This window comes from Lissotriton helveticus, chromosome 1_1 (assembly GCF_964261635.1).
Source record: "Lissotriton helveticus chromosome 1_1, aLisHel1.1, whole genome shotgun sequence".
In the NCBI taxonomy this organism is placed as follows: Eukaryota; Metazoa; Chordata; class Amphibia; order Caudata; family Salamandridae; genus Lissotriton; species Lissotriton helveticus.
Window position 1 is genome coordinate 2094238289 of NC_136057.1, and position 12159 is coordinate 2094250447.

The window sequence follows — 12159 nt, forward strand, 5'->3', positions numbered from 1 at the left end:
TCTTACCTTGGCAGGCTTGCAGCACCCGCTCGTAACCAGGCTGGCAGCGGCACTGTCCGATGGCCACCAGGCACTCTATATCACCGTTGCAGTGCATCATGGGCTCCTCTGCCGCCACAGCGTGCTGTACGCAGGCCCCGCGCACCTTGGTGAGAGGCTGCGAGTCAGCCCCAGCAATCGCGTACGTTGGTGAGAGGCAGCGAGTCAACCCCAGCAATGGTTTCAGGAAAGGTGGGCAGACCTCGCAGGGTGTTGCTTCCGCGCTCCCCCGCGCTCGTGTCCGCTCGTACCCCATGGCATGTTGGAGCTTGCAGGGTGCCGGTTCGCTCGTGTACGCTCGTACCCCGTGGCATGTTGGATCTCGCAGGGTGCCTCTTCCGGGCTCCTCCCCGCGCTCCTGTCCTTGATGTCAGCACGCACGTCGTTAGCGCACACGCCCACCTCCGAGATGGCGCTACTTCGAAGGGACTACTTTTCCAAATAAAATACTTTGCCCTTCCAACATATATATTTTTTTATGATATATAGCCTATGTCCATCTGCTTACCCTGACAATTCCAATGATGTATTGGGTGTTAGGATTGGCGCTGTGGTTCCCGAGTTTTTCGCCTCGAAGGTTCCCAGTTCTCGCTTTATATTAGTAGTATAGATGAGGTTTCAAGGGTTTCCGGTAAAATTATCTAGTGAGAGCCATGCAGGTCACCCACCCCTGTGCTCCCCTGATTGTCTAGTTTTGCAGAAATCTGCAGATTAGTAGGTTTCTCTGGTTCGTGGGATAGACAAGCCCCAACATTCACAGGTACACAGATTGCAAAAACAGGGTGGTTTCAGTGGGAAAATTGAAATGTCTGTTATTTTTAGCTTTTTCAAATCGTGAGTGCTAGGACCACCCACAAAAATTGGTATCAATCAGAGCATTTGTAGAGCTCACTACTCACCAGAGAGGGTCTAAAGGTTCGGGGGGGCGTGCGGGGTGCTGCTACTGCTCGCATAGCCAGGTCTTGAGTAGTCTCCTGAAGGCTAGTAGGTCCTGGGTCTGCCGAAGGAGGATGGGGAGGGTGTTCCAGGTTTTGGCGGCGAGGTGGGAGAATGATCTGCCACTGGAGGTCGCTCATCGTATGCGGGAGACAGTGGTGCGGGTGTAGTCGGCGGAGTGGAGTTGGGGGTGTAGAAGGTAAGTTGTCTGAGGTATACCAGTCCGGTGTTGTGGAGTGCCTTGTGTGCGTGGGTGAGGAGCTTGAAGGTGATACTCTTGTTGATGGGAAGCCAGGGCAGGTCTCAGGTGGATTGTGATGTGGCTATGGCGGTGGATGTTGAGGATCAAGCGTGCAGAGGCTCCTGCGTAGAGGGCGTTTCCATAGTCAACCTGCTTCGGACGAGGGCCTGGGTGACCATTTTAGGTCTCGCCTTTGCAACGTGCCCGCGTTGCAAAGGCAAAAACACCTTTTCCCGTCGCTTTGGCTTTTCAGCCAAGCACGTGCACACGTTCCATTGCCTTCAATGGCAACGCGTGCATGTCAGGCGATTCCTTCCCCTTCCCCCCCCCCCCCCCCCCCCCCCCACACACCCACCCGCTGTGCGAGCGCGTGTTTTATTTTCCTGTTAGTTTTACAGATGTTCTTTTCGTTACTAGCCCTACGTGGCCTACATACTATACCCTTCGTTGCCTACATGCTAAAGGTGCTCCGGCATTGGGCTCGGTGACCTGCCAGCCCATAGAATCTCCCCCACTGCGAACGAGACAAAGCATCAGCTATGTCATTGTCCACTCCAGGTATGTGCAAAGCTCTGAATGAAATGTCATGTCTAAGGCAGCCCAGCACAAACACGCGCAACAACTTCAAAATCTGTTCATCTCTCGCTGACTGCCTATTGACGATCTCCACCACTGCCATGTTTTCCACACGGGAAAGCACCTTCTTGTGTGCCAACTCCTCACCCCAAAGGGCCAAAGCCACCAGTAACTGGAAGAGCTCTAGAAATGTTATACTCCTGTCCCCATCCCTCCATTCTGGTGGCCACTTCTCTGACCACCACCTGCCCTGCCAATATAAGCCAAAACCATCACTGCCTGCTGCATCAGAGAACATTTGAACATCCCACTGGACATCTTCCTCCCTGGCCAGTGGCACTCCATTAAAGGAATTTAGAAAAACTGACCACATACGCAAATCTTCCTTTACCCCTGCTGACAAGTGGACATGGTGGTGAGGCAAGTGCTGACCTGCTAATGCCCGGCCCAACCGCCTACAAAAAGTCCTCCCTGCCCTGACCACTCTGCAAGCGAAGTTAAGATGTCCCAGTAACATTTGAATGTCCTTCACCGTCGCCTTCTGCCTTGACAACATTCTGTCCAACAACATTGTCTTCTGGCAATCGAGCCCGCATTGCCACCGAATCAATTTCAATTCCCAAAAAGGATAAGGCTGTAGCAGGTCCCATTGTCTTTTCGGGAGCCAAAGGCACCCCTTGTTCCTCCATGAGCTCATGGAAAGTGTCCAGAGCTATCTGGCATTCCGCAGAGCCCAGGGAACCAACAACGAAAAAGTCGTCCAAGTTGTGTTACCAACGTGTGGCCTGTGTGGTGCGTGAAATGCCACTGCAGGAAAGTGCTGAAACATTCAAATAAAGCACATGACATAGAGCAACCCATCGGTAATGCTTTGTGCACGTTCCATTTACCCTTGAAATGGATTCCCTAAAGATCCCAATCATCTGGATGGACTGGAAGCAACCGAAACGCCGACTTAATGTCACATTTTGCCATCTCTTTAACACCCATTAGAGGTAACAAGTGCTAGATGAATGCAAATCTTTCTTCCCCTTTTATCCCTCCGCTATCCTTCTCACTCCAAGTAACTAACTAATATCCACCACTAAAATGACTTCATATTTCACCATATTAATTCACCACTAATTCTTTGTAGGCTTCCTGAATAGCGTGCGTCAACAAGCGCTACATAAATACAAACCTTTGTCCTCTATCCTTCTGCTATCACTGACTAACCTCTCCACCACTTAAAATGTACTCGCATGTTTCACTATACTAATTCAACACTAATCCTCTATGGGTCCCGGAGTAGCGTGCTACTCGCCGAAAAAGGACTTCCACGCCTCGTCAGGGGTAGTAAGCGCTATATAAATGCAATTACAATACAATAGTGGTGCTGGCGGTACCGTTGTCCTTAGTTTCCATAATAATCATTCAATCTTTAGTGGGATTGCACGGAAGTTGTCCCCCAGCCCCCCTTGGACCTGCCCCCTCCCTACAACAATAACAAGATCACACTCTCCTGTGCTGGATGGGCCTCCTCGCAGGCCTCGCCCCCACCCGCACCTGGCCGTGGGGGTCAGGGTGGATATGTGCGGGTCACTCTGCTGCCAGGAATCTGGGGGAGTGGAAGGATGAGGAGTAACAACAAAGTGTTTCCAGTGCACAGGTTCAATCACGGCGGGGACCCAGCCCCTCTTTGCGCCCCCCCCCGCAGACCGCTTGCTGCATGTCCGGCGGGCGTGGCCTGGGTGTCCGGCTCAGGCTCCCTCGTTTGTGCATGCAGCACAAGAGCAGAAATAACAGTGATTCATTATTGCACTCACATTAGGTGGACCCTGTACTGCACTGTTCACTGCTCTCCCCCGCCTCTAGGCGCTGGAAGAAGCAGCCAAACTCACACGGTCTGTTCTGCAGAATGCTAAACAAAAGCACAATGATGCTTTTTAAAGAGCTGCCTTCTTCAGACATGGTGTTCAGTAGAGACAAAAAGGTTTGAAAGATATTTACCACACACAGGCATTTTGTGCGGTGTCAGTGTGGCTGACAGAAATGTATGTGGAGTACTACCTAATACTACCCAACCAGCCCTAATCAAAACAACTCAACCAGCGCTATATATTAATACACAACAAGCACAATCTAATACACAGCCAGCGGCATCGAATACTACACAACCACCTATCTAATACTACAGAACCAGCGCTAATACTACACAACCAGCGTTATGTAATACTACAGAACCAGGACTAATACTACACAACCAGCGCCATCGAATACTATACAACCTGCACCATCTAATACTGCAGAACCAGCGCCTTTTAATACTACAAATCGGAGCTATGTAATACTACGCAACTAGCACTATCTAATACTACACAACCACCCTATCTAATACCACATAGCCACCCTATCTAATACAACACAACTAGGGCCATCTAATACTACACAACCAACGCTATCTAATATGGCAATGAGGCCAGTAGTTGCGAGGAAGAAAAAGGTATCTGAGGACCTTGCACAATAATTGTGCACTTTCTCTCTTGGCAGAAAAGTGTGATCGTAGCCAAATCACATAATCTGCCCATCCCCGGTTTGATAACATTAAACGCGCCTAAACAAAACATAACCACTAGACGTTAAATCGCTTCTGCATCACAATGTGATTTTACAGTCGAGTGCGCGGGACACTGGGGTGTGTGGCAGAAGCAGCAGAAAGCAAGCAACAAACAGTATGTGTCTTGCTTTATCCACATTTTGAATTGTTAAATAGTGCCCACTTGAACTCAATAGCCTCACTGCACCGTGGATAGCGGATGTGTTTGTGAAAGGCACTAAAGCACTGTCCGAAGAGGGCAGGGGGCGGTCAAGGTACTGTTTCATTATGCCATACCCGGCCTCTCGATCGATGCAGGCTCTATCTAACATTCGACATCACAAGTGGTCCCTGACTAGGTGTGAGCAGCGACGCTGCACTGACCCTTCTTTACATCTCCTGAAGGACCACATGTCCCATAATGCAAAGCAAAATAGCATCTCTTGAATCTCTACTCACAACTGGTCTGGAGGATTTTTAGATATTGGTAACAAATTCACCAGGCAGCTTAAATTCCTATGCCAGGGCTGAGTATCTGACCCAGCTCTGTGTTTAAACATTGCATTCTTGGGCGTGTAGTTCGGAATGTAAGGCACCGAAAAGAGTACAAATAATAGAGACTGGAGTGGACAGGCCGCTCCTAACTCACGTGCCAGCTTTAATCCTGTGCCTGTTCTTACTGTACTATAAATTCAGGCTAAACCCTGCCCCCTGCACTTTGGCCCCTGGTCACATCCTGGTCAGGTGCGGGCCACTAAAGGCAGTTAATGGCCTCCCCTGTACACGCTGCCAGGCTCGTTTGGGAAGAGTTAATTGCTCTTTTTAAACAGGTCTCACTTACAGCTTTTGCCGGCTGAATCTCGGCCCAATTTGTCCTTCGGAAGATTAAAAGCACGAGGTTGGGGCGGAAAATGGCACTTTTGAGGCCAAGACACATCCCCGGCCCCTTAATTTTGAAATTGCCGATGTGAGCTGTCCTATCTGGGTTATTTACGCCTCAGTAATCCTCGGGCGCAGGTCTCCTTAATAATTTTCACTTTGGAAGGCAGGCAATATGCCTCGGTAATTAGTGCATTTAAAGCAGGTTCGTCATTTGAAATACCCGTCCTGCCTGAATGACCAGCAAAAACCGGGTTGTGTTCGCGAGATCAAAAGGCGACTTTAAAGGCAGCTTATTTTGTTGATTTCACTGTTTGAAATGTTCTTTTATTCTATTTATTTATTTTTACTAGTATGGAACGGCAGTTCCTGCTCCGCTAATTTTGAAGGATTACTTTATAAACGACTTTAAATCTTAGCCCCCCCCCTTCCCCCTCGGGGCAGGGTCTGCTTCTGAGATATTGTTTTTTCTTTTTTATCGAGCTAGGTATGTATTCCCTGCAGTTAGTTGTCTGCCATCCAGAGCCCCTGCTCAATATGTGGAACCCCCCCCCTCCGCCCCTTTGAAATCTGAAAGCAGCGCTTCAGACGCCGCTTGTTTCTCTTGCTCTGGATCAAAGTCTGATGAACAGAAGTCCGTGCTGGTCCCCAAAAACGAGTGCCGGCAGACACCGGCTCAAATTAAGCACTGTGTCTTCATAGTCTTTGTGTTGCTTCCAAAGTGTTCTAAAGCCCTGGGCAGTCCAAGGGCGGCGAGTGACCCGTCGGTTAGTGTGCGTGGTTGTGGCTAAGCCTGGGCGTAGTTTGCGCAGCAGCACTACACGTAGCTTCACGTAGTATACTTTAAACTTTGCGTAGTGCACTTAGTCTGCGTATCATAGCTGAAGACACTGTGTACTTGTCTGTACTGTGCTAAAATTGCAAAATAATTGCATAAAGCTTCCTGTACATGACTAGATATGAGAAACTAAGCTTTTCTATCTTTATATGCTAAAGTGTATATAGTACTTTCACAATAGTGAAACTGAAAAATTGGCAAGCAGTCGGAGATGTGGTGATTTTGGGATCCTCCCTAACCTAGGGAGAGTACCAAACAGATGCCTTCAAAAAACAAAAAAGCACATCTTATTGAACGATTTAGTTGTTGTCCCATCCTCTTAGGACAAACCCAAACAGTTATTGGCAAAAAAACATTCCCAACCAAAGGCCCTGCAAAGCATTATGGGATGAAATTAGCAGTGGGCAGTGAATATTATATAGTATACAATATCAAAATAATTCTACAAAGAGCTGCAGTTCCACTGGTCGACCCTAGATGTCCCTCACGAGGCAAATGCTTGATGAAAGGGTTTCATGGTTTTGCATTTCACTCGTGAGGGACATCTAGGGACGACCAGTGGAACTGCAGCTCTTTGTAGAATTATTTTGATATTGGATACTATATTATTTACTGCCACTGCTAATCTTGTCCCATAATGCTTTGCAGGGCCTTTGGTTGGGATTGTTTTTTGCCAATAACTGTGCTTGGGGTGGTCCTAAAATGATGGCATCACCACTGGAAGTTCAACAAAATGTGCTTTTTGTTTATGCTCTGTGTTCAAGGCATCTGCTTGGTGCTCCCCCTAGGTTAGGGGAGGGGGGCAAAATCATCAGCTCTCTCATTACCCAATGTTTTCATTGTAAAAGTTCATTTTAGTGAATTGGTTTTATGCTGTTAAGCATGTGAAAAAGCATCTGAGAATATTGTACATTTAGATGCTTTGCTACGTGATTAAGCACAGTTTTGGTACTGTACTACGTGCACTTTGCAAAGTGCGAATTAGTACAAACTTTGCATGCTCCGTCAGCGTAGCGAAGTTTTAAGCCCATGGTTAGTTGTGGCAGTCACTGTGCATGTGCTGCCTGTCACTACGCATTACCCAGGGGTCACAGGGTGTGCTCTGGTGCCTCCTGTGGCCACCCTGGTGTTGGTCAGACCTGCTAAATGTTTTTGTAATCCGCATAGACCTCTCCACCCCGTGTCAGTGGTTGACCTTCTCAGATCTGCAAACGCGCCCAGATGGAGGGCAGTTTGTGATGCTATAACAGCAGTTGCCGCTAATAACGTAACACGCTGTTGTCTAACGGGTACTAAGTTAATTAAATGTAGTTAAAGTATTGAAAAATTTTTCTGCTTGCATATTTCCGTGTGCAGGTTCAGTGGCATACCACCGTGGGTGACTAGTGTGTTTTTTTTTTTTAATAAAAAATTATTTTTAAGCACAGCCAAACTAACCTCCGTTCTTGCAGCCAGGTGCATTTTTATGGCGCAAGCATCTCGTCCTGTGAACTGATAATGTACACCAAAGTGCGCGAGTGGAGTTTGCTTGTGATTGAACCCTGCACGCCTCCTTTTAGCAGACTTTCTGCATGCATCGTTTTACTCCGTTGCCCCTCTGATGGGACTCCAAGCGGCAGAGACTGCAGACAGGTGTAGGTGTCCGTTTATGTGCGTTTGAAAGTGAAAAGAGAGTTTCCGATACCAAAGGTCATTCCGTACTGGGTGAAGCCGGGGAGTAAGGACGGCGTTCAGGTTTTTAGGTCTCGTGACCTATCAATGCGCATGCACATTGAGAGAAGCGAGACTATAGGGCTTTAAACAAAGTTTAACTAACTGTGGCGATTTGGTGCTGTGCCCGTGCGCTTTTAGGTCAATGCGCTTGCGCATTGACCTAAAATGCGCGTGCACATCACCAAATCGCTGTCTGTTCCCTCAGCCGCACTCCTCCCACACCTTTGAAGTGAAGCTTAGCTTCACTTCAAAGTCCCCTGCTGCTTCACACCCTCATAGCCGCTCCGCCCCCTCCCCTGCCCGCCGTGTCGCATTTCTCCTCCCCCCTCTTCTCTGCCTTCCATCCGTCGCTCGGCCCCCTCCCCTGCCTGCCGTGTCGCATTTCTTCTACTTTACTTAAACCTCTAAACACGTTTTTCTTCTACACCGCTGCCAAAGTAAGTAGTAGCACCATGTGATCGTGTCAGTTTAAATTGTATTTACAATGAAATTGTTAGCGCTTTTATCACATACTACTAAATACACAAACTAGAGTTGTGTCTCAGAAAACAGATTACTTTGTGCCTGGCTGCCTCACTCTGTTTACCCCGAAGAGGGGCTCGGATTGAGAAGAGTAATTAGATTTTTTCCCTTTTCCACATGTGGCAATTTTGTACCACTTTATTTCCGCTCTCTCTCCCCTCACTCTTCGCTCTCTCTCCCCTGTCTAGGCTGCTCTCTGACTGTCTCCAGTGGCCTCTGTCTGTCTCTGGTCACCCCTCCTCACCATCACACACCCTCACATCCTCACCCTCGCACCCTCACCCCCTCACTCACCCTTACCCTCACCCTGACACACCCTTACCCTCACCCTGACACACCCTTTGACTCACCCTGACTCACCCTGACTCACCCGCACACAACATAGGATAGCAAAACACACAACACAACATAGGATAGCATAGCATAGCATAACAAAACACAACTAGGATAGCAAAACAAAACATAGCATAGCATACAGCATCACTCAGAGGCACCACAACATCACTGAGCTCCACCACAGCATCAATCTGTGCAACCATTCAACAACAACTGGTTCAAATATGTTATTTCAATGTTTCAAGCTTTATTACAAATGTAACAAAAAGATGTTAATATTTGACATATGTTCTTGGATTTTCGTCACAATAAAATACACTGAACATAATCTTCATAAATGTTATTTACAAAAGTTTAAGCGATTGCCATAAATTACAATAACTTTTATTTAAGTATTAATTATTTAAAAAAATTAAAAACCATTGTTATTTGTAATATCAATACATGTAAGTCACGTAAATACAACACATATTGCATTACAAATGATATAGGTGTCACATTTGCGAAGTTATAACTATTGGCATGGTAAATGACAAAGCTATTAATTTCGCTATTTTCAAAAACAAAACCTAAATAAAAATTTTGTCATTTACAATACCAATAGCTCAAACTTTCCTAATACGAGACCTATTGCATTGCAAATGCTTGTTTAATCTTGTTTTTATCTCGTCACATTTTCTGTGCAAAGACGGGTCAAATGTCCGCTTATGTCTTTTTTAAATTGCTACTAGTTTATCCTGTAAATTGGGGTTTACTTTTCTTTCCCTGACTGCAGAGTTAGAGGATTGTGTTAAGTGAACTGACTGACGATTGTCCTGGGGATCAGGAAGTGTAAATCTAAAGGCTGTAGGATGTCATTTTTTTCCCTGACACACAGCAGTTAAATAGCTTTTAAATGAACGGAACAAATATTTCAAAATATATCAGCAGTTAGGGAAGCGTTTTTATTGTAATTCAGAAGTATAATGGAGACAAAGATTTTTATAGGATCAAACTTTACTTGTTGTGGAAATGATAGATAGGGGTTTATTTGTAAGCTATATCGTTTTATCAGTAAAACTGCATGTCCATGGAAATCTTGTGGCTATTTCAATGTAAAATGCTGTCTGTAAATGACAATGCACCATCACATCATGCTTTATTTATATTTATTAAAAGTGAGAGTTTTTAAACGTTAACTGAGCAACATTCCTACCCTCCCTTTTATGATGATGCTGCTGTTAGTGAACTAATAGGCAGGCAGGAGTCATGTATACCCTATATGTGAGGTAGATTCGCATTGTACATTGAGCAAAAGTTTAGTCTTGAGTAAAAAAAAAAAAAAAAAAATTTGTACAACAGACCCGCTGAGCTCGCATATGTGATAATGAGGAAAGTCCGCTCAGTGAAAGAAAATATTTGTTCAGGATCATGCAATTTGAAACCTGCTTATGGGTCAGGAGCATTATGATTGGCTGCAGTAGACTATTGAAGACACTAGACCTGCAGGTCAGGTAAAATATTTCATGAATTTTTTGGGCTATGAAAAAGTTGATAGCGGCTTCCCAGCACAGACATTTTACTTCTGTGTCTCCGTTGCTTGTTCCCCAAAAGGGGCACTAAGAGCTTGGGGAGTGGGGGAAATGGAGAGGAGGGGGTGAAAATGTCCCCACACGCCTTATCCGCTTACTGGGCTAACATCCACGTCCCCAGGGGGAACTGGGCAACCCCCGGGACATCTCTGAAGTCATAAGACCCGAGGGATGGCTCAAAGGAGTGGGCCCCCACACACGCCCCTCGCCATGGAAATTTCAATTGAAGATTGAGGGACCCACCGGGGCTTGGCTTCTGGGGGAATTCTAAGATAGGGACTAAAGAGTGCCATATGCTTTGTTCTCTGCTCTGCCCTCTTGGGTACTGAGCTTTAATTGGCAATAGCTATGGCCATGCAGGGCTAATCTCAATTTTCTTTGGGTCTCATTTTGCGCCAGGTGGCCAACACTAGCCACCCGGAGCATTTCCTTCAGGCTTCAGGCCACTATAGTTTGCTCTTGGTTTGGAGTTTGATTTTTACAGCTCCTCTGTCTGGACTCCTGCCGCTCTCTCCTTTATGGGTGGCTGTTTCCTCAGCTAGCCAGCAGAACACAATCCCTGCTACACTTCTCCGGACCCACAGCCTCCGGCCTTCTTGAAGGGCAGCTGTGAGTCGATGGAGTGAAGGACCAGTTATCCCCGGGAATCATCGTAGTGTAAATTATTTGACTTCTTTGCTTTTCTGGACAACTAATAATCTGCATCAACACTCTTTATTCTTAATGTGGATACCAGAAGATAACATCCACTTTCTGGTACTGGTCAGAAACGCAAGTGACTAAATATGCTTCTGGAAGACTACCATTGTGGAGTTGGGTCGTTTGGATTAAGACAAGAAATGCAATTTTCTGTGAAATATGCAACTCTGGTTCTCTTGCCATCATTCTGTGGAGATAAAGCCAATACAATGTCCCTGTTACTTCATAAAGGTTTTAATAAGTGCATGGTGGTTGATGTCCTTAATTATTTAAGGGGTTAATTTGGAAGAGCATCTTACTGGACCTTAAATTGTGGATAGTATTACTGAGTTTTTTGCTTGTCTTACACAGGTTTCTCAAGCTGCTGCCGACTTGAAGCAGTTCTGCCTTCAAAATGCCCAACACGATCCCTTGCTGACTGGAGTCTCTTCTAGTACAAATCCTTTCAGGCCTCCAAAAGTTTGTTCATTTTTATAACTTGGAGAAATACTTTCTTCTTTTTATCAGTGGTAAGTTACTACTTTCATGGTACTGTTTTGTGAAGCTATTTCTATAGCATTGCAGGAAGGTTTATTTATTTCAATCCTTTGTTCTTTGTCATTGTAAGCCACATGATTATTTAGGAGTGAAAGTGATGTCATATACTCTATGCCCCTGATAAAGCCTCAAGTTAACCCATTGCCCCAAAATTGGTATCTTGGTAACTTTTTACGTTCTGCTGAGGGGCTGAAGGAAAGGTATTGAGTGTAAACTGAACCTCCAATATCCGTGCTGTTTTTAGGTCTCGCCTGTCAATGCGCATGCGCATTGAGCTGAGCGAGACTATAGGGGCTTAAACAGAGTTTACCTAGACTGGCGATTTGATGCAGTGCATGTGCGCTTTTAGCTCAATGCGCAAGCGCAATGAGTTAAAATGCGCATGCACAGCATCAAATCGTCAGCTTGGTCCCGCCAGCAGGTCTTCCCGCTCCGCCCCCTGCTGCATCAAAGGCTTTGCGCTCTGCCTCAGCCCAGCCATTCTCCTCCCCTAATTGCCCCCTGCTGCATCAAAGGCTTTTTCACGGCCGGCCGGCCGGCCGTGCCCCCATCCTCACTCATCCCTCGCACCCCCTCCTCGCTCAACAGGTCTGCAAATCTGCTTGCCTTCTGTCCCTTAATCTCCCCGTGACTTCCCCCCCTCACCTCTCCCACTCCACTGCTTCAGGCCCCCACCATTTGCTCAGGACATTGCTTG

At 46.5% G+C, this 12159-nt stretch overlaps 1 protein-coding gene across 1 annotated transcript in view; it reads left to right on the plus strand.

Moving 5' to 3' along the window:
* GNG5 (G protein subunit gamma 5) overlaps window positions 1-12159 on the plus strand; it is a 63996-nt gene that overhangs the window by 5277 nt on the left and 46560 nt on the right. Inside the window, exon 2 of the mRNA XM_078659273.1 lies at window positions 11277-11434. Coding sequence (XP_078515399.1) covers window positions 11277-11402 — 126 coding nt within the window. The 3' untranslated portion in view covers window positions 11403-11434. The remainder of the gene's footprint in view (window positions 1-11276; window positions 11435-12159) is intronic.